The 22,948-nt window shown below is 42.2% G+C and overlaps 1 protein-coding gene across 1 annotated transcript in view; it reads left to right on the plus strand.

The window, feature by feature from the left end:
- homer2 (homer scaffold protein 2) overlaps positions 1-21,900 on the plus strand; it is a 28,192-nt gene extending 6,292 nt beyond the window's left edge. The window contains exons 2-9 of the mRNA XM_036564546.1: positions 2,393-2,549; positions 11,738-11,869; positions 12,522-12,614; positions 14,442-14,578; positions 15,681-15,837; positions 16,277-16,387; positions 17,118-17,198; positions 17,820-21,900. Coding sequence (XP_036420439.1) covers positions 2,393-2,549; positions 11,738-11,869; positions 12,522-12,614; positions 14,442-14,578; positions 15,681-15,837; positions 16,277-16,387; positions 17,118-17,198; positions 17,820-18,008 — 1,057 coding nt within the window. The 3' untranslated portion in view covers positions 18,009-21,900. The remainder of the gene's footprint in view (positions 1-2,392; positions 2,550-11,737; positions 11,870-12,521; positions 12,615-14,441; positions 14,579-15,680; positions 15,838-16,276; positions 16,388-17,117; positions 17,199-17,819) is intronic.
- The last annotated feature ends 1,048 nt before the right edge of the window (positions 21,901-22,948 follow it).

A 22,948-nucleotide genomic window follows, 5' to 3' on the forward strand; every position in this document is an offset into this window, starting at 1 on the left:
TAGCTCCTTCTTTCTGTGGGAGATGAGAGTTAGGTGACCACTTCAGTGTTTGTGGTGACTGTTGTGTTCAGCATTTGGTTCTGGCTGTTTTCACATTACCAGTTTTATTGCTCAGTTGTAGTTTTCTGCTCTGCTCTGATCTTTCTGAGCCATGTATCAGATCTGTATCTGATCAAGAAGCCTGTATGAAAGTGGATCAAATCTGATTTAAAAAGAACTCTTTTTTTACATTTAGGCAAAGGTCACACAGATGTGGAATCAGTTTTCCTCCACCTGCTGAGTCTGGTCAGTCCACAGCTGCAATAATTAATCAACAAAGTTAATTTGTCATGCATGACACACAACATGGAAAAAAGTCAATGGGTCACCACTTTCATATGATCCACACAGTCATTCTGACAGACTGTAATGCACTACAGTCTTAAAATCGGTAGCCATGATAACAGCCAAGCAATGTTGCTCCTTGCTCGTGCATGAACAGTCACCTCTAACTTTGAGTGGATTACTTTATTTGATTTGTTATTAAAGCAGGAAGCTGATTTTACATTGAGGAGTTTGAAATGCCAGTTCAGCCCATTAAGAGTAAATAATGTTATTTATATTGTGATTTTGGCTGATGGAAAATTCAGGAAATGTTCTAGTGAGGATCATGTGTTCGTTTGGCACAGATAATGTGAACTTTTAAAAAATTGAATATCGTCATTAGATGAAGCTGACTGTAAAGAACTCTCAATCATGTACAGGCCTAAATTGAATGATCTCCAGTGGAATGGAAGTCTATGGAGAAACAGGCTTTTTATCAGACTGGATTTATATCATTTGACCACTAGAGCAAGCCGACCATGCTCAACCATCCAAGCCCCGCCCACTTGGTTGCAGGTCCAGAACAAGGGTCAGCTCCGGCTGTCAGGAGGGCAGCGTCCAGGCGGACTAAGCGGCCTGCCGGCTGCGCAAACGGCACTCTGGGTAAATCAGATTAGAGTTGGGGTTGAGATTAGGATTAATGAGGACAGAGTGGGTTTGATTTCTCTGAGGTGTGTAATCTCTTATTAATCTTTTATTAATCTTTTATTAGCTCAGACTGACTGCAGTCTCTCTCTCACACACACACACACACACACACACACACACACACACACACAGCTAAAGGTCAGTCAGGGTCACTGCAAACACACACTGAGAGGGACAGTTTGGACAGTCATATCCCAGAGATCCTTTCTGCTTTTGGGGTCAGATCAGTGTATATACATTAATCTTAATGCTGGATTGTAAAGATTAATTAAATTATTTCATGACTTCTCAGCTCAAAGCTGCTGGACTCAGAACTGCCTTCAGAACTGTGTGTGTGTGTGTATCACTTTAATACTGAACTGATAGGTGACTTTTTTTTGTGAGATGTAAAAACAATACAACTTCATTAAGCCAGATTAATTTTATACTCAAATTTCTAAAATAGTAACATTAGTAATAATACCCAAACCACAACAAAGTTGTTGTTGTTCTTATTATTGTTATTATTATTATTACTAATTATTATTATTATTATTAGTAGTAGTAGTAGTAGTAGTAGTAGGAAAAACACTAAAGGAGGTGTGAAGTGTACAACCATTGAAAAGGGGAATTGAACCAATTGTTGTAAATTTCTCCACAATTAAATGGTCAATATTGGGCCTATCATACAAATAAAACAGTTAATCACAATCACATTAGCTTTTGTTGCTGAATTTTCCTATTTGCTCTAATTTGACCTATAAATAAAGATTTGGTCCATTTATAAAGACACGCATTGTTTTATGTACAGTCAATGAGTGTATATATTATATATACAGTCAATAAGTGAAATGCTCTGTTCTACATAAACTTAGTGTCATAATTGTTCACAGTGGTGGTAATATGAACCAGACATCCACCTCTAAAAGCTCCCACACAAAGTTATTACATGAAATGGTTATTAATACACTGCCTGATGTCTGAGACACTGTTTTACGATAGTTTTGAGAACTTGACTCTGGTTCAGTCCCAGCTGTTAGCATCCCACTGTCAGCATCCCGCTAACACCACTGTGCAGAGCAGTCTGGAATTAGGAACATGTATTCTGAAAAACAGAACTGAACTGGTTTATAATGTGGGGTTTTCTAACAGTTAAATAAACAGCAGCGAATAAAAACTACAGGTTAACTGAACGATTATTGCAACGTCCAAACAAGGCTTTCTTTAAGACAGAGTATGAGGACTCAAAACATCAAGTGCTCATCAATACAACCATGATTTCCACAGAAATACTAAACTATCTCACTTGTATGATGTGATCTGCTAAAAGGTCAGAAATGTCCAGCACCCATTACAACCACCAACCATTCTCTCCCTCTTTCTCTCTTTCTCTCTCTCTCAGGGAGCAGCCGATCTTTACCACCAGGGCCCATGTGTTCCAGATTGATCCCACCACCAAAAAGAACTGGGTTCCTGCCAGTAAACAGGCCGTCACCGTCTCGTACTTCTACGACAGCACACGCAACAGCTACCGCATTATCAGCGTGGATGGATCTAAGGTCAGTTCAGTTGGAATGTGTTGAATTGAATGTACTTGATTGTCCCTGAGAGGACGTTTGTTTTTTGGGTGCTGTTTACTCTCATAAGCCTGATTTCTGCCACTTTCTGACAGCCTGATGTGTTTTACTCAACTTGGCCCCCAGCGGCCTACTTTAACAGAAAGGGGCTGTTTGATGGGCAAGCAAAACCAGCCAGAGACCATGAATCGTTATTTTCATGTCTGGCTTGCACACGCAGTCCACACCAGAGTTTGAGTTTTTGTGAGATTTTTTTCCGTTTCATCTGGCTTCACACTGCAGCATCTAAAGTATAAATTACACACGTAGGTTTTTATCGATCTGAGATTTTGCAGCAATACAAAGACTCTGTCTTTGCATTTGACTCCATAAAATTTAAAAAATAGAAAATACTCTGAAAAAGCTTAAAGACAACAAGAAAGTACAAAATATTACCTTTACACACGGTCGTATACACCGTCACAGTGTGTCTCAGCTCCGACAGTCTAAACATGACACATTTAAGACGTCTCTGAACATGTTTATAAAACATCATTGTAAGATTTTACATCTGTGTTTATTGTAAAACTGCACATGCAGCTGTTTCAGTGAGTTTATGGTGTAAATATGAAGAGTATCTTCCTGAAAAAGTCACTGTGATATGCGTTTTCTTTATCGGTTCACTCTGTACTCGTCTACCGTTTCTGTCAGATTTTCATCAGCGCCAGCTTTAACCCTCGCAGCCCACAGTTACTGTATATTCAATTTGCATTACATATTAATGCAATTATTTTTACATAATATTATTAATTAAACAGTTAAACATCCTGACAGACGTGTGTTATGGTGAATAACTTCAGCGTCCTGTCGCTTGAACACAACAGTTCTGCAAAAAAAAAGGCAAAAGTGAAGCAAAGTCACCTTTATTTCTGTAGCACATTTAAAAGACTGGTCAAAACTGCACAACACTTTCAAATAAATATCCTGCATATAAAAAAAATCAATTGAAAAACAATGAAACAGAGCAGAAGAGCTGCTGATGGCAGGACACAACAGAAAGACAGACTTTAACAGGACTCAGGAAATCCTGAACACTGTATCAGTGAGCTTTAATACTGACAGCTCCTTCCTGCTCATAAAGTAGTCCCCTTTAATGTTATAGAGCTGTTAAACTGAGTGAATATCAGGTTGAGCATTTTCAGTGTTTTCCAGCTGAATGTTATTCAGTTCCCATCAGTCTGTAAAGCGTTACTGTTAAAATTTTTTTAGTGTGTCTGTTTTCTGTTTCTGTTTGTGCTGAAGTAGAAACTAACGATGTGTTCAGAATCACTCCCTATTACAGAAATGATGCACTATATAGTGTGGCAGCCATTTTGTAGAGTTGGTCGAAATCTCAACTGTAAATTTCATCCCTTTTATACCCATACTGCATCGCCAATTTTAGTGTGCATGCGTTGTACCATACCAGAATGCAATGGTGGCTTAATAAGGCAGTAGAAGCAGAAGCTGTGAGAGTTTGAAGTGACACATGGACAGTGGAGGGCACTAAACACCAATTTACATACAAATGCAAGTCGATATTATTTCAACTAACAAAAATAATGATGCTTACATCAGTGAGTAGGCAATACATTAAATCTGTCTGTAAAGCTGTTTAAACTTTTAGAGGCACAGACTGACTGAATTTATCACAGCTGGTGAGCTAGTTTGCATATTGCTCACCCTAGTTTTACATCCACGCCCCCCGATGGTCAAAATAGCTACAGCTGTGAAGCAGCAGCTAGTGTTATTCACAATCCTGAATGTCTCTGTGGTGTTTTGCCCTCAATAATTTTAGCTGCTCATAATAAACGCCTCTTAAAAACCAAGCTGAATATAAACAGAAAGAATTAAGCATCTCCAATTTCTGAATTGTTATTAATTAAACACTCATTAAAAGATAACAGAAGCTTAAGCTGAGTTTTTAATCTTCTGCTCTGAGAGATGCTGAAAGATTTCTGAAGTGAGATGAGAGCTTTATGCGTTTTTCTTATTTATGTATTATTCAAACAATGAGTAGCAAAACAGACACAGGGAACATTTTTTTTTAATTATTTTAAAACAGCAACTATTAAGTCTTTAAACCTTCTTCTACATGATTCTGTTTTAATTGTTTATTTTCAACTTGGTGTGTAAACATCTTAATCACAGCTTGTATTTTCCAAAATCACTAATACAAGTTAACAGTTTTCAGGGCTGTGTGTTTGATTCCTTTGTGACAATTTTTTTATGGAACGGTGTTTCCAAAAAGTCTTTTGGTTGCTTCCTAGTTAGTTCACTATAGCAAGTTTTCCCATCCAGTTTTTTGCGAAGTTTGAATATGCGCAAAACAAAAAACCTGAAAGGAAAAAGCAAGAAATTTGAAAAAACATCCAAACATCACAAAAAGTGGAATATTGCTAAAATCGAAATGTGAAAAAGGGGTGATGGGAAAAGGGATTTTCAAATAAACAGTGATGTATAAGCTGTTTCTAAAGTTTGTTCTTAAATGTGTTCTTGAGAAGGGTCATAAAGTCTGCGTCATTCATGACATGTTCTTAAAGCGCAGAACTGTTCTCACCTTTGTCCTTGTGAGTCTGTGTAGATTCTCTTCTTACCTAAGAGCAAATCCCAAATAAGAAAACATGGGTGAATGTCAGAATCTTCATCAAAACTGCGTAAGTGGGTTTAAAAAGGAAATTTCTTCTTAAGAACGGTTGGAAAATGAAGCCTAATGTGCTCCAGAACTGTCAAGTGCATTTATGTTCCCAGATGTGAGGTGGACATCATCGGGGGGGGCCCAGAGATTTCAACTCTCATTAGGTGGCTACTGCTTGTCCTGTCCAGCGTCTCTGAGCTGCAAATAACCATAAAAAGACAGCAGGCGGCTGTAAAGATGAGTCTACGTAAAACAGAGACTGAGTTAAATCTCTCAGTCTTGCTCATTTTGATGCCCCTAATCACGGTAGCTGCGCCATTGAAAGTTTCTTCACAGAACTGAAGTGGATGGAAACGCACAATTTTGGAAATGCACATAACATTTGCGATACGTTTGAATGGAAACCCCCTATCTAGTGACTGCTATAGAGTAAATAGTGAACAAGTTAATTAGGGAATCTTTCCAAACGCAGCTTTAGTAATGATTAGCTGCGTAAAACAGTTACCTAGCAAGAGCTCAGTGGACTAATAGTTATCAAGGTTGAATGATCGAGTTATCACAAGAACACAGAACATTTTTAATGCTAAGTGTTGATGTCTGTTAAACACAGTTTTGTTTTTATATTGTTATTATTTATTTATATTATGTTATTACACCATAGTACAGTTAACAGTTTTCACATTTAGGTAAACCATTATATAAATCCTGATCTCCTGATCTTAGGCCTAATATCAGCACTGGTCTAATGTAAATCTGAGCTGCAGCAGTTTTTACAGTGCATGCGCGCACACACACACACACACACACTCACACACACACACACACACACACACACACACACACACACAGCAGGACCTGTGTGGAATAATCATTGACACCTTAAAGACTGTCACACACACTCACAGCTTGGCTAAATAAAGACCACTTCACTCTTAAATCACCGCAGCAAAGAAGAATTAACACATACACAATGGAACGCACAAGCATTATAATTTAATGTATATAATATTGTATGTAGTATAAATTATAGTATTAGTATTGATGTGTTCTATAGCTCTGTGTAGTGATCTGTACCACCAGCTGTGTTCTATAGCTGTGTGTAATTATCTGTAGTAGTGTCTTATGTAACTGTGTAGTGATCTGCAGTAGCGAGTTCTATAGCTGAAGTGATCTGTAGTAGTAAGTAGGTTCTATAGCTTTAGTAAGCTCTAGTAGTGAGTGGGTTCTATAGCTGTAGTGGCGAGTGGGTTCTGTAGCTGTAGTGAGCTGCAGTAGTGAATGTGTTCTATAGCAGTGTGTAGTGATCTGTAGTAGTGTCATATAGCTTTGTGTAGTGATCTGTAGTAGCGAGTTTGTTCTATAGCTGAAGTGATCTCTAGTAGTAAGTAGGTTCTATAGCTTTAGTAAGCTCTAGTAGTGAGTGGGTTCTATAGCTGTAGTGAGCTGTAGCAGCGAGTGGGTTCTATAGCTGTAGTGAGCTGCAGTAGTGAATGTGTTCTATAGCAGTGTGTAGTGATCTGTAGTAGCGAGTTTGTTCTATAGCTGAAGTGATCTGTAGTAGTAAGTAGGTTCCATAGCTTTAGTAAGCTCTAGTAGTGAGTGGGTTCTCTAGCTGTCGTGAGCTGTAGTAGCGAGTGGGTTCTATAACTCCAAGTAGTAAGCTGTGGTGATCTGTAGTAGTGAGTGGGTTCTAAAGCTGTAGTGAGCTGTAGTAGCAAGTGAGTTCCATAGCTATAGCAGTGACCAGGATGTATAGCTCTGTGTAGTGATCTCTAGTAGCAAGTGGGTTTTATAGCTCTGTGTAGTGATCTATACTAGCGAGTGGGTTTTTTAGCTCAATGTAGTGATCTATAGTAGCGAGTGAGTTCTATAGCTGTATGTAGTGATCTGTAGCGGCGAGTTTTCTGTAGCTGTGTATAGTGATCTGTAGCGGCAAGTGTGTGTTCTGTAGCTGTGTGTAGTAATTTGTAGTAGTGAGTGTTTGTTCTGTAGCTGTGTGTAGTGATCTGTTGTAGCGAGTGGGTTCTCTAGCTATGTGTAGTGATCTGCAGTAGCGAGTGGGTTCTCTAGCTGTGTGTAGTGATCTGTAGTAGTGAGTGTGGGTTCTATAGCTCTGTGTACTGATCTATAGTAGTGAGTGTTCTAAAGCCGTGTGTGGTGATCTGTAATAGCAAGTGTGTTCTCTAGCTTTGTGTAGTAATTTGTAGTAGCGAGTGTATGTTCTGTAGCTGTGTGTAGTGGTCTGTAGTAGTGAGTGTGGGTTCTATAGCTCTGTAGTGTTCTGTAGTAGTGTGTGTTCTCTAGCTTTGTGTAGTGACCTGTAGTAGTGAGTGGGTTTTATAGCTTTGTGTAGTGATCTGTAATAGTGAGTGTTCTAAAGCTGTGTGTGATGATCTGTAGTAGTGAGTGTTATGTAGCTGTGTGTGGTGATCTGTAGTAGCGAGTGTGTGTTCTGTAGCTGTGTGTAGTAATTTGTAGTTGCAAGTGTGTGTTCTGTAGCTGTGTGTAGTGAGCTGTAGTAGCACATGGGTTCTATAGCTGTAGTGATCTGTGGCAGCGAGTGGGTTGTATAGCTGTATGTAGTGATCTGCAGTAGCAAATGTGTTCTATAGCTCTGTTTAGTGATCACTGATCTGTAGTCGTGAGGGGGTTCTATAGTGCAGTGTGCTGATCTGCAGTAGCGAGTGGGTTCTATAGCTCTGTGCAGTGATCTGTAGTCATAGTCGGCTGTAAAGCTGTGTGTAGAGATCTGTAAAATTGAGGAGGTTCTATAGTTGTATAGTGATCTGTAGTATTGAGTGTGTTCTATAGCTCTGTGTAATGTTGTGTAGTAACGAATGTGTCCTATAGCTCTGTGTAGTGATCTGCAGTAGCAAATGTGTTCTGTAGCTGTGTAGTGATCTGCAGTAGCAAGTCTGTTCTATAGCTCTGTGTAGTGATCTGTAGCAGCGAGGGGGTTCTATAGTGTTGTGTGCTGATCTGCAGTAGCGAGTGGGCTCTTTAGCTCTTTGTAGTGACCTGCAGTAGCGAGTGGGTTCTATAGCTCTGTGTAGTGTTCTGTAGCAGCGAGTGGGTTGTATAGCTGTGTAGTGATCTGTAGCAGTGAGTGTGTTCTATAGCTGTGTAGTGATCTGCAGTATTGAGTGTGTTCTATAGCTGTGTGTAGTGATCTGTAGTAGTGAGTGGGTTCTATAGCTCTGTGTAGTGATCTGTAGTAGTGAGTGTGTTCTAAAGCTGTAGTAATCTGTAGTAGCAAGTATTTGTTCTATACCTGTGTGTAGTGATCTGTAGTAGTGAGTAGGTTCTATATCTGTAGTGATATGTAGTAGCAACTGGGTTTTATAGCTGTAGTGATCTGTAGTAGTGAGTGTGGGTTCTATCGTTGTGTGTGTGTAGTGATCCGACGTAGCAAGTGTGTGTTCTGTAGCTCTGTGTAGTGACATGTAGTATTGAGTTTGTGTTCTACATGAGCCCTCTCAAGCTATAACCAGCCCCCACTGGAATGACATTCTGGCTTTGCCACTGATGTACAGTCTTGAGTGGAGTTCTGTACTGACATGTTCTTTGTTTTTGATCCGGCAGTAAATAGCATTAGGCTTTAAGGAACACTGTGGGTGAAGTTCACAGAGATTATTAACCACTGTGTTTTAAATGTGTGGTCTCTAACTAATACTGTGTGAAAGCCATGATGATGATGTTTGGACATCGAGCCACTTCCTTTTCCAGCACCCATGTAAAGCTTCTAAACACTCGCTGTATGTGTGTATAAGGTGTGTGTGTATGTGTGTGTGTTTAAGGTTGTGTTCTCTGAGGATTTTGAGCGGATGTGCCCTCCCTCTGTGCTGCGTTTACGTTCTGGGTTGCCATGGAGAAATGTCCCTCTGTGTGGGCACAGGCCTGCTGATGTCACACACACACACACACACACACACACACACACACACGTTTACCAAACTGCACATGTTTTTGTGTGTGTGTGTGTAATGCGGTGAGAGGTCCGTATTCAGGAGCAAACTCACACACTCAGCTCTACAGCAGTCACTGTACACCCCCCCCCCAAACACACACACACACACATCTCCTAACAGCACCTGCTGCTCTCACTCTCCCCCGACACACACACACACACACACACAGCCATGCTAATAAATACTCTATTCAACCAAACCGGCATCTCTGCCACAGACATTGCTCCTCAGCAAGAGGTCAGCTGATGGGCCTGATATAGTCGTCCATGTAGCTTGTTTATGGGGTTGAGTCAGAGTCATTGGAGTAGCTGTTGGGTCAGATACAGTAGGGTTGCTATTGAGGGCAGGGTGAATAGAGTCATAGTTGGTTCCAGGTCATTAGGGGCACTATTGAGGTTAAGGTTGTATTGGGGTCTTTTGAGTCATAATTGGATTGGGCTTTTGGGGTTGCTATCAGGCTTAAGGTTGGGTCATAGTCTTTGGGGTTGCCTTTGGGGTCAGGGTCCTTGCGGTCCCCGTTGCGTCAGGGCCTTGCAGTCCCCGTTGCATCAGGGTCCTTGTGGCCCCCGTTTTGTCAGGGTCTTTGCTGGCCTCATTGGGTTGCAGTCCCCATTGGGGTGAGGGCTTGGGTCATTGGAGTCATTGTTAGTATTACAGGGATTTTGTGGTCAGATTTAGGTTGGTTAAGGGTCAGGTTAAAGGTCGGGTTAAGGGTATGGGGTTAGGTTTGTGATGGAGCAGGGGTTGCAACTGGGGTCTCAGTTGGTGTTGGGGCCGTTGACATCATTATTATTGGGGTCCCTGTTGCGTCAGGGTCCTTACAGTCCCCGTTGCATCAGGGTCCTTGCGGCCCCCAGCGCGTCAGCATCCTTGCGGTCCCCAGCGCATCATTGTCCTTGCGGTCCTTGTTTAGTTGCGGTCCCTGTTGGGGTCAGGGTCAGGTCACTGGAGTCATCGTTAGGATCACAGGGATGTTGCAGCTAGATTTAGGTTAGTAAGAGTCGGGTTAAAGGTCGGGTTAAGGGTAGAGGGGTTGGGTTAGGTTTGTAAAAGAACAGGGGTTGCAGCTGGGGTCTCAGTTGGTGTTGGGGTCATTGAGATCCCTGTTATCGGGGTCCCTGTTTGGATCAGGGTCATCGGGGTCCCTGTTGATCTCAGTTCATTTGGTACTTTCTCGCGGCTCCATGCGAGTGCTGTGTTCCTGTGAGTGTGTTGCTCAGATGGTTGGCCGTCACAAACCCTCAGTGCTCTCACTGAAGGTCCCACTGAGAAACGGCCTGTCTCTCTCACACACACACACACTTCCAGCTCTCAGCAGATTAACCAGTGTGTGTGTGTGTGTGTGTGTGTGTGTGTGTGTGTGTGTGTGTGTGTGTGTGTGTGGACATCAGTGAAGTGGAGCCACGGTGTGTAAGCGTTTGACTGGTGTAATGTGGATAAAGTGGATTAAACTTTCAGCCGATTATCCGATTAACCAGCAGAGAGAGAGGATTCCTGTGTGTGTATGTGTGTGTGTGGTGTCATGTTAAATAGTTTGGCTAAAGAGACGTGAGTGTGTTTAGAGATTGATGGAGGTGGTTTTAGTCTTTGATGCTAATTTGTGCTCTTGTCCTACTAGACGTTGCTATGAGATAAGTATCCTAATTATACTGTCTCATCGCTGACTGATTCTGCTATTTCAAGGCTCTCCTGGTGTGTGTGTGTGTGTGTGTGTGTTGCTTTGCTGAAGGCATATTTCTATGTAATCAGTCTCATGAAAGTTCCTGAAAAGTGACTCTAATACTGTTAGAGATGCTGACACTGAACACCTTCAGCCCCGTTTCCACTCTCCGCTCTCCTTCAGTTTTCTGGGTTAATGGCTGCTGGTCATTGTGATGTAACATTTTGTGGGTCAACCATGGAAATATAATTGTCCGAAGAATTGCAACATCAGCTAGGCTAGCACTAACATAGCTAAGCTATCAATAGCATGGTTGTAATACTAGCTATGGCCCCAAGTGACAGAATGGTCTAAGCCCAGGGCACAACCCCAGTTCTGGAGGGCCGGTGTCCAGCACTGTTTCCTAGTTTCTCTACTTAAACACACCCACTAAACCTGGCAATCAACATGTGAGCTAAATCAGGTGCATTTGAGCAGGACAATTATGCCCTTCAGGACCAGAGCTGTGCACCCCTGGTCTAAGCATTGTTGAGAGATCCTGAACTTGATCCCCTGTGATGTCACAGCCATCCATGTCTAGGCGCCCAAGAGACCATAACTGTCTTCTCTCTTTCCCTGGGTGGGTAGGTGGTCCTCCATCTCCCCTATCACTCAGCATGATGCTAGCTGATGCAGGCGTATTTTAGCTGGAGTGACAGAATTAACAGTTAGCATTCTGAAAAAAAGTTAGCTAATGTTCTGCAATGAAAATAACATTTCCATTTTGGAAGACATCATGGTGTATGTTTAATTCGCTACTGCAATGTACCAGATTGTGTTATAGCTACATTTATCTGTAATTTGAGAATTCATCTAATTTCTTATTTATTATATTGTGTGTGTTTAGGTCATCATTAACAGCACCATCACTCCCAACATGACGTTCACTAAAACCTCACAGAAGTTCGGACAGTGGGCCGACAGCCGGGCAAACACAGTGTTTGGCCTGGGCTTTGCTTCAGAGCAACAGCTAACAAAGGTACACACGCACACACTCGCATGCTAAAAGCTGAAATTTTATTTCTGCAAAGATGCACATAAATTGAGAATTTGTAGCGAGAAAAACTGGCGCTCAGTGTCTTTGGGAAGCTTTTGTCTTAGTTTGTATTCCAACCAACCAATCAGTGCTCAGTAGCACTAATGCTAACCAGTCAGCGCTCCGTAGCAGTAATACTAACCAATCAGTGCTCAGTAGCAGTGACGCCAACCAGTCAGCGCCCAGCAGCAGTAATGCTAACCAGTCAGTGCTCAGTAGCTGTAATGCTAACCAATGAGCATTTAGTAGCAGTAATGCTATCCAATCAGCGCTCAGTAGCTGTAATGCTAACCAATGAGCGCTCCGTAGCAGTAATGCTAGCTAATCAGCACTCAGTAGCAGTAATGTTAGCGTTTTGCTGTTTATTGTAGGAAAACAGAAAGCTGCTGGTAAATGTTTTTCACTGTTAAACGGGGTAAAGGTGGCTTTGATGTAAACTTCAAAAGTTTACATTTAGACTGAGAGGTCATGAAGTTGCTCACCTCCAAAATCATGCCTGCACGTGTTTACAGATATATGTCCCAAAAATATAAATCACACACTCAGTGTCTGGCATGAAGTTGTGGTTTCTGATGTTTGGTTTCTGCTGGAACAGTTTGCAGATAAGTTTCAGGAAGTGAAGGAGGCAGCCAAACTCGCCCGAGACAAATCTCAGGAGAAAATGGAGACTTCCAGCAACCACTCACAGGTAAACACACCACACGCATTTATACATTCAGCAGTTTAGTCTTACCCATTCGGCCTGTAGCAGTTTAGCCCCGCCTATTCAGCCTACAGCGGTTTAGCCCCACCCATTCATGCTGAAGTTATAAGAAGTGTTTCAGTTCAGACTTTTTAAATAGTACACAATACAGGACAGCCAATCAGAGCTCATTTACATACATTAGAGGCACAGTAACAAAAACAGCCTGTTCAATTGTCATGGATAAAGAAAGGCTGAAAAATGATCATATAGAAATTATAATAATAATAATTATAATTGTATATTATATTTATATTATATTAGAATTAGAATTGTGACTACTTTTGATACATAAAACCAGACAGGCATTATAAGTGGGCATCTGGGAAGAATTAGAGGAAAAAAGTAGTTTATGGGCTTTTTAATAGTTGAATTTGAGCCTCATGAAGAGATCAGCGCCCCACATACAGCTTCATAATTCGGCTGTATCTGCAGTAATGAGCTGAAAGTGAGGATGGAGCGGAAATTCTGCTGAGCTCAGGGTCACACTCTTCACACACATCGTTACCTCAGTCACTACAGACTTTCTGCTCAGATCAGGAATAGATATCTACATCTGCAGAATCTGTCCACAGGAATTGAATAAATACAAACCTCGATTTTGAACAAGTTAGGACTGTATGAAATGCAAATAAAAACAGAAAGCAGTGGTTTATAAATCCACGTTGACCTTTATTTAAATTAAAATGGTGCAGAGAGAAAATATTTAATGCTTTTTCTTATTAGTTTGTGTTTTTTGTAAATACATGCTTATTCTGAAATTGATGCCTGCAACACCTTCCAAAAAAGTTGAGACAGGAGAAATTTAGGACTAGGATCATTATGAAAACAAAAAACATTCCTTTATGAGTGAAGATGGGTCAATGCTCGCCATTTCACCACTAAACACAACAGCAAAACATCTGAAAAAAATAATGTTCCTCAGAATGGTCCCTCTACAGTGCATAATATCATGTGCATAAAGGAAAAGGCTGAAAACAACTAAGTGACCGTGACATTTGGCCCCTCAGATGACACTGCATTTAAAACCAGCATGTTTTGGTTTGACAAACCTTTGTCAATAAACACCGTCCATTGGTGCATCCACAAATGCAGGTTAAGACTGAACTGTGAACAGCGCAAGTCACATATCAACAACGTCCAGAAACGCCGCTGACGTCTCTGGGCTCGAGCTCATCAGAAACGGACTGATGCTCAGTGGAAACGTGTTTTGTGATCTGACGAGTCAACCTTTTAGATTTTATGGAAATAATGGATGTTGCGTTCTCCGGGCCAAAGAAGAAAAGGACCATCCATATTGTTATCTACATAAAGTTCTAAATCCAGCATCTGTCATGGTGTGGGGTGTTATTAGTGGGTAACCTGCACATCTGTGAAGGCAGCATGAACACTGAACACATTCTGGAACAACATATGCTGCCTTTTAGACCCTGTCTTTTTCAGGACATCCATAATTATTTCACCGTGACAACACCAAGAAACATTCTGCATGTCTGCACTGTCTCACACTAAAAACGTGTTGCAGTATGAAATGACTTAACATAGTCCAACTGAATATTTGTACAATAGAAAAACTGGTCCTATTGGTGTCTTCAGTCCCCAAACATTTTTGGAAGGGGTTACAGGTATCAAATTTGGAATAAACATATATTTCACATTACTGTTTTTCAATTTAATAGGGATCAAACAGAGGTAGTCTAGCAGTGTTATCTTTCAAAATAGGTGTTCGTGTGCTGTGATTGTTTAACTGCACTGTGTTTTTGTGTCTAACAGGAGTCGGGGAGGGAGACTCCATCGTCCAATCAGGTGTCCAGCATGAACGGGACGGACGATGAGAAAATCTCGCACACGCCCGACACCATGGCGTTGAAGAGCGAGAACGACCGACTCAAAACCGCTATAGAGCAGAGGTACATTCACAGTATACACCGAATATTCCCCATAACCACATCTTCAAGATTTCAGAGTCACAGATTGGGTGTCCAGGATTTTTAACGGACTGAGGTGGTGACTCTTCCGCTCACCCACATTTATTTGTGGTGGCTGTGTTGTTACTGTTCATTTCACTCCAGCTAGAAACTTTTAAAAATGTTCTCAAAACATTACAAACATGTTCTATTAATGTTTTTTTTTAAGTTTTTTTTAATCCCAAAATGTTTTTCTTAAAGGTAGGATAAAGTTCAAAAGGCCCATCATGTAACATGCTCTGTGTCCTAAACAACGTCCTCAAAACATCCTCTGAATGTTGCAGTTAAAATGTTACGTCTTAGTTAACATTTGACCTTATATCATTTGAAATGACACACACACCTTAAAAAAGCCAAAAGTTTAGCCAAAGTTGTGGGAACGTTCCCTGCTAGCTAGGGAACTGTTTCCTGGCCTTGTGGGCTCAGACGTGTTTTCGTAACGATAATGTACGTCTGAGGACAGATTGATAAACTTTTGGTCCTGAACTACCGCTAACAATGGCGCACACCCCTTCTAAACCTGACCCTAAATTCCTCTAGTCCTTTTAACATCCCCTGTGTAATTATTAACACGAACAATAAGCTAGCTAGTGAAATGCCATCATTAGCTGACAGAACTGTGAGAGATTTTGTTTATTTGTACTGCATGTAATGTGTTCTTCACACATGCGACTCAAGCTACATCCATGTGCTGATAGGCTTGTTGCCAGTTGGACGATATTGACGAGCACACCAGCGCCCCCTACTGTGAGCTCCACCGTCATGTGTTGTTGGATTGTTTTAGAAATTTCGCTCTCAATTTGTTCCCACCCTAATAAGTCTATGTTCCCCGCATTTACCCTGAAGTACTCATGGTTGTCCCCAGATGTTCTGTACGAGATTACGTCTGGAATTGCAAAACTAACTAGTGATCAGCTGGAGACTGAACGCAAAACACTGGAGCAGGAACAACACTGACTCCTTTCAGATCAACTAAAATTAAAAATTTGTGTGTGCGTGTGTGTGTGCGTGTGTGTGTGCGTGTGTGTGTGTGTGTGTGTTTCAGTAACTCAAATGCTAAGAAGTGTGAGACGGAGCTGCAGGCTCTGAGGGAGAGTAACGCTCGGCTGCTGGACGCTCTGCAGGAGGCTAACAGCAGTGTGGAGAACTGGAAAACAAAGGCAGCGGCCTGTCAGGAGGAGAACAATGCACTGAAGAACAAGGTCTCACACACACACACAGCTTTGTGATAACTGTTGATATCACTAGTGATTATCTCCTCTCTCCAGGCTCAGTGTTCTTTCGTAGCTGCTGTTGTGAGGTTGTACAAGCTTTACAGAACACTGGCAAAAATCCAGTTAAACCTAATGAGAAACTGTAGAACAGACTCAGTTTATATCACAATACCTACATTTAGAGCCAGTTATTCATTCAACCTAATGAGAAACTGTAGAACAGACTCAGTTTATATCACAATACCTACATTTAGAGTTAATTCCCATTCGAAAGTAAAACCTTTAAGTTTTAATCCTAGTGGTTTTTAATGGTCTTTTTTTCAGCAGGGTGTCATGCTTTAGATTTATTAGGACTGTGTAAGGAGGCACGTACAGGCCTTAGTGTGTAACGTGTGTGTGTGTGTGTGTGTGTGTGTGTGTGTGTCAGATTGTGGAGCTGGAGCTGCAGTGTAAGGAGGTGAATCAGGAGAAGGAGAGAAACGCTCAGCTCACTCTGAGAGTGCAGCAGCTGGAGACAGAGCTGCAGGATAAAGAACAGGTAACACCATCACAGCCCACAGTGCTCCTTCTGAAACTGATGTTTAGGTTCCTCTGCTTCCAAACTACACCCTAAAAGATGGTTCTTCAGGAGTTCTGTGACACTCAAAGAACGCTTTGAATGCATGAATTTGTATGAGGTATTTTCCATGGTTGAATCATTTTTCTCTCTGATGGAAAATCTGTTGTGTTTGGTTCTGTGGGGGGGTGTGTGTGTGAGTGTGTGTGAGTGTGTGTGTGTGTGAGTGTGTGTGTGTGTGTGTGTGTGTGTGTGTGTGTGCGCATGTGTGGGGTTTGGTATGTATGGGTTGTGTGTGGATGTGTCATGTGGTATGTTGGGTAAATGGGATGTGGTGTCTGTGTGTGTGTGTAGTGTGTATGTGTGTGGTGTATATGGGGTGTGTGGTGTGTGTACATGGGGTGTGTGGACATGAGTGCAGTGTATGTGTGGTGTATATGTATATGGGGTGTGTGGAGTGTCCATGTGTGTATAATGGAGTGTGTGGTGAATATGGCATCTGTGGTGCGTATGATGGTGGAATCTGTGTGTTTAAAAAATGCTGAAACACTCAGTGTGGAATCAGAGGAGAGACTCTGATTCTCATCCCACACACAAACACACACACACAGATGTGAGTCATCCCACCCCCGCAGTGATGCCTCAGAACCAGCCAATCAGAGCAGCTCTTTCAGCTCTGAGCATGTGATCATGTATGTGACTGTGTGTTCAGGAGCTGGAGAATCTGAGGAAACAAGCTGAGATCATCCCCCAGCTCATGGCTGAGTGTGAGAGCATCACCGCCAAACTACAGGTAAACTACACACACGACAAACTACAGCTCAACTACAAACATTAACGACAGGTCAACTACACACATGACACTAACTACAGGTCAACCACACACACAACACTGACTACAGGTCAACCACACACGCGACACTGACTGCAGGTCAACCACACACGCGACACTGACTACAGGTGAACCACACACGCGACACTAATAACAGGTCAACTACACACACAACAAAAACTACAGGTAAAGTACATACACAAACAGCTCAGCTATACAAACTAACCAAACTACACAAACACGAGTAGACTACAGACACAGCTACCCAAAGCACATGTAAACCACCCAAACACACACTACAGATGAACTACACAAACTGCACAAAGTAGACAAAAACTACCCAAACAGCAAAACTCACATAAACACTCTTATACACACACACTCACTCACTCACTCACTCACACTTTTTAACTGTATACAAATTCAGTGTGGCATACTGTGTGTGTGTGCGTGTGTATATAATGTGTGTGTGTGTGTGTGTGTGTGTGTGTGTGTGTGTGTGTGGGTATATAATATATGTAAAATATATGTGTGTGTGTGTGTGTGTGTGTGTGTGTGTGTGTGTGTGTGTGTGTGTGGTAGGCGGCGGAGCAGTCTAGTACGGAGGCCCGTGGGAAGGTGACGGCGCTGCAGAGCGAGGTGGAGGACAGTCAGCAGAAACACACACACATGAAGACAGAGCTGAAGAAGTTCATGGACGTTCTGGAGGGAAAAATCGACGAGCTGCACGAAGTGCGTCAGGGGCTCTCCAAACTTGGCATTGACAACTGAATACACACCGCACAACCACGCTGGGCTCCCAACGGACTGCACCGGAGCCAACCAAGTGATATAACCCCCCACGGCAGACCCCCAACCTGCCCCTGCCCAACCGCCCCCCTGACAGACTCCCCTCCAGACCCCCCTCCAGACCCTCCCACCCCCAAAACCACAGAGCTGAACAGCTCCAATATTAGGAAGTGACAGCCATAACTGTTTGTGCTGCACACACTAACACTGGGCTGAGTGTGTTACTGTGTGTGTGTGTGTTACTGTGTGTGTGAGTGTGTGAGTGAGTGAGTGAACAAGGGCTATGTGGTGTTTAGTTCAGTGGCGCGGATGTACAGAGTTGACTGGTTGGCCACAGAGTGAATCGGTACTCATAGCGAGGTCTGAAACCTGATCCGACCCCAGTGGTACATCTAAATTTGAAACCTGAACTGGCTCGCATCACGAGCCATATCATCACTGAGGGTTTACAGAGCTTTACTGTATAACTGAGAGCTGGAGTGATGGAATGTGATGCTGTGATACACTGATAGTATTGATTATCAGTGTAATTGTTGTAGAACTGCTGATTGAACAGGACTGAACAGTGCCCCCCTCCTCTGAGCCTGGTTACAGCAGCTCTGCGTAAGTTTATCTAATTTTTTTTTTTTAAGTAAGGTCTTTATTAGCTTTTCAAAGATGATCATATAGGGAGTTAATATAATTATAAAGACAGTTTTACCACTTAACAAAAAGACAGACCAAAAACATGGAGTTACAAAAATAAAGGGGGGGTGTGAAGTGTATGTAATGCTCAGTTTTCACTCTGCTTCAGTTTCACTGCTGTCAGGTCTAAACCCTTTATACTGTTCCTCTTTAAGCTTGTCAATAGCAGGCTAGATATATTTACACAATCAAAATATGATTATTTAATAGTAAGTTTATATTTGGTTTGTGTGTAAAGTCTTCAGTTACACTAATTCATTTCAAACTGGCTTTTACTCAATTTAGTTGCACCACAAATTGTGTCTTAACTAGTAACAACTAACTAATGCGCACGTCACTTTAACATGACAATAACACGATCAGAACCGATCAGTAAACCTGCTGCCATGGAAACACGATGGAGCTGCTCTGACTGAATATCCAGCCTAGAAGAGAGCAATATGTACTCTGTATTCTTTAGTATTTCACTGAGAAATCAAATACTCAGCTTTTTAAATGCTGATTTCTGGCTGACCAACACAACAGCAGCCTCAGTTTAGCCGTTTGTGCAGCTGCTGAGTCTCACCGAGCTGGAGCTGTGGGTGTTCAGCTTCATGCTCAGAGTTTAAACCAGGGCGACAATTAGAGCTGTGAGGAAAATCATTTCATGTTTTTAGCTTAGTAACCAAGTCATATTTTTGGTCTTTTTGTGCTCTCTGTGTGGTTCTGATGGTTTCCCCAAAACTCACACCTGCTGAGGGAGTGTAACTGGTGAGCTCAGCCTTAAAACTAGTTTGTGGTGCAGCTCATTCTGATTTAGTGATGATATACCTGAACTTAGTAAACACGTAACAGCTAGTCTACGCCTAAACTTACGCACAGCTGGTGCAGCTGGATACAGCTCTGCTGGTGCAGCTGGATACAGCTCTGCTGTTAGCGCTAAAGCTCCTCTCACTTGTTCTGATCCTGATTACTTCAGGAGAACCTCACGAGCGAGAAGAAATATGTGGCTCTTCTATGGCAGTGGTCTCCAGCCCTCCTCCTGGAGATCTGCAGGTGTCACCCTCCCAAACCAAACACCTCCTTGAGCTAATCAGGGATGTCTGAAGGCAGCAGCCAGACTCATCAGAAGGGGCTGATTAGGGTTGGGGCTGAAGTCTGCAGGAAGGTGGATCTCCAAGAGAAGAGTTGGTGACTACAGCTGAAGAACCGTCCAGAACACTGCCCCAAAGCCTGAAACTGTCGGACTGCGTCAGGTCGGGTAGCAGACCTCTAACAAACACACGCGTGTGCGCACACAGCAGAGCGTCAGAGAGTGTTAGAATGTGATTTTGAGTGTGTGTGTGTGTGTGTGTGTGTGTGTGTGTTCTTGTGTTCTTGTCTTGCTATACCTGTAAGGACTACATGACACTTCGCCACATTTTGCTGGTCATCACTTCAGCACATGATGTTTCACCACAAACTACATTTATTTGGAAAGCTAAAAGAGCAAAAAATTCATTTGGATTTCAAGGTTAGGTTTAGGTGTAAGTGTAGCGGCTACAGTAATACAAAATCAATAGAAGCCTATGGAAGTCCTCACAAGTACAAGAAGACAAACGTGTGTGTGTGTGTGTGCGCGCATGTGTGCAATGCTCTAAAGCAGTCGTGGGACGCTCTCTCAATATTTGTTTTTTGTTTTTTTGGGTTTTTTTGTTTGGTTTTTTGTTTTTTTTTGTTTCCAAGATAGTAATCATTATCGTTTATCAGAGAAGTTAAAACAATCAGCAATAACGAGCTGCTAAACAAGCTGCTAATTAACTGAAAATGTAAAACGGTGTCTTTCATTTATGAGGGTCAGTGTTTTGTTTATCTCGTCTTTTGGATGACAGATTAAAGTCTTGTCGTTTGGAGGGCTGAGGGTCATTCAGGTTTGTTAGATTTTCTCTTTTGGACGCTTTCAGTCTTGTTCCAATACGACACTACATTCTTCACACAATTTTGGAAATTTTAGTGTATCTGCAGTTTTCCTCATAGACGTATGGAAGCACATTCCTGCCAGATAGAGGACGAAAAAAATCACTTTTGTTTTCCTTTCAGTTTTAACATTGGTGTTTCTTACTGCCGCCAGAGAGGGATGAAAAAAACTTTATTTCCTACCTGCTGGGAAGTGAATGCCATACGTTTTACATATAAAGAGATTTTTGTGAGATGATGTTTGTTTTGTGGGCTGAAGTGAAAGATTTATTAGTTTGCTGTTGTGCAGTCAGGCCAAGAGTTTTGGTTAGTTATAATAGAGCTGAAATGATTTTGAATATGCTGAAAAAGAATTTCCATAAAACATTAACACATCAGATAATAAACATATGATGATGATGATGATGATGGTGGGAGTGTCCCATGACCTTTGAGCTGGGTGTGGCTCTGTGTTTAGTTCAGTGACACTGACAGGTAACAGGGTGGGGGTGATGTATAGCGACAGGGTTAGCATCACACACACACACACACTCTCTGTGTGTAATAACGGGGTGTGACTGATGGCTGGAATCTCAGGGTGTGTTTGGGTTCGTTATGCACACACACGAACTGCAGTGTCACTAAGTGCCTGAGGTGGCGCTCTCTACTAGAGTCCCTCACTAACCTCCGCGTCCGCATGAAGCTGCTCCCCCTGGTGGGCAGGAGGCACACCTACACATACACACACCAACACTCTCACAGTCAGATTAAAGTGCAATATCGGTCCTGGCCTGCAGGGGGCGGATGGTCTTCGATTTACAGTTTTTCCGTGTGTTTTGTGCGGATAAAGCGCATCTTCTCGGCCATAACAATGTACGAAATGACCCGAATCTATGCTAGATAATATATTTATGATTGCTGTGATCAAAGAATTGTGCATGTTTGATAAACATTTGTCAATGTTATTTTTAACGTTGTGGCTGTTGTGGGTGATGTTTTTTTTCCCCTCATGTTTTTGTACGGCTGGGCTTTGGGTGGGTGGGTGTGTTGGTTATTGCTGCTAGCTGGTGAGGGAGAAGTCTGCATGATGGACAGCAGGTGCAGTGTAGAGGCTCCGCCTCTCCAAATGATCTACACTGCACCTGCTTTCCGTCATGCAGAGCTCCAGGGTTTAGAACTTTCTCTTCCCGAAGTGACGGATTTCCACGTCTGTTTTTTCTGATCAATGCTGTATGATTATTGATTGTCATAAATATAGTTTAAGTACGAAACCTTTCATGTGTCTGTTGCTTTTCTTTTCAGCCAAGAGGAGCATTTAAGAGTTTTTTGGGGGACTTTAATGCTGTGCTAACTTATACTACATCCATCTGCTAACAGGCTTGCCGCCTAGCGCCCCCTGCTGTGAGAACTGTTTTGGATCGTTTTTGAAATTTCACTCCATTTGTTTCCATGCAAATAAGTTTACATTCCTCCCACATTTAGTTCAGACTTCCTCCCCAGATGTTCCCATTACTTCTAGAAGTGCAAGAACACACGTGTCCAATCAGAGCCAGTGGCAGTATTTACCTTATACGTTTCCTTTAATGGACCCAGTTTTTTGTGTTAACTTTTACAAAACATACCATTTACTCATTTCATGAAACCCAACCTAGAAAAACAAACCATTTAAAATTTAGCATGGTTGTGATGTCTAACCAACAACACCCACATGACCACCTTTTTATTCTACAGCAGTTTAGCCCCGCCCATTCAGCCTGCAGCAGTTTAGCCCCGCCCGTTCGGCCTGCAGCAGTATGGCCCTGCCATTAACAGCCCTGAAGATTTCAGTCCCAAATTAAGTTTGTTCCACGTTTTAGGCTGGGCTGCTTTTTTAACAAGACGCAATTCAGGACAGCCTATCAGAACAGAAGCTCATTTACATATACCAGTTATAAAGTCACAGTAACAGAAACTATGTTTAACTGTAAGAGATAAAGAGGCTGTAAATGATGATGTAGAGGTGAGTTCTGACTGTTGTGGTGAATAAACCTCTCAGATGTTGTCATTGCAGCTCAGAGGGAGATAAATTAGGCTGTAGCTCTGAGCTCCTGAACGTTGAAGCTCCTCAGCTCCTTCACCATGAAGTGTGATTTTGCATGGTTTTTAGACTGCAGTGAGATTTCTCACAAAGCCGCCGCCCACAGCAGCGTGAGTGTGTTTGAATACGGTGAGCAGGTTTTATTCCCACAGCGTGATCAGAGACTCCTCACACACACTAACACACAGTAACACACAGCCTGAACCGGAGCTCCAGTTACTGACCCTAAAATCATTACTCAACATCT

This window comes from Colossoma macropomum, unplaced genomic scaffold (assembly GCF_904425465.1).
Source record: "Colossoma macropomum unplaced genomic scaffold, Colossoma_macropomum, whole genome shotgun sequence".
In the NCBI taxonomy this organism is placed as follows: domain Eukaryota; kingdom Metazoa; phylum Chordata; class Actinopteri; order Characiformes; family Serrasalmidae; genus Colossoma; species Colossoma macropomum.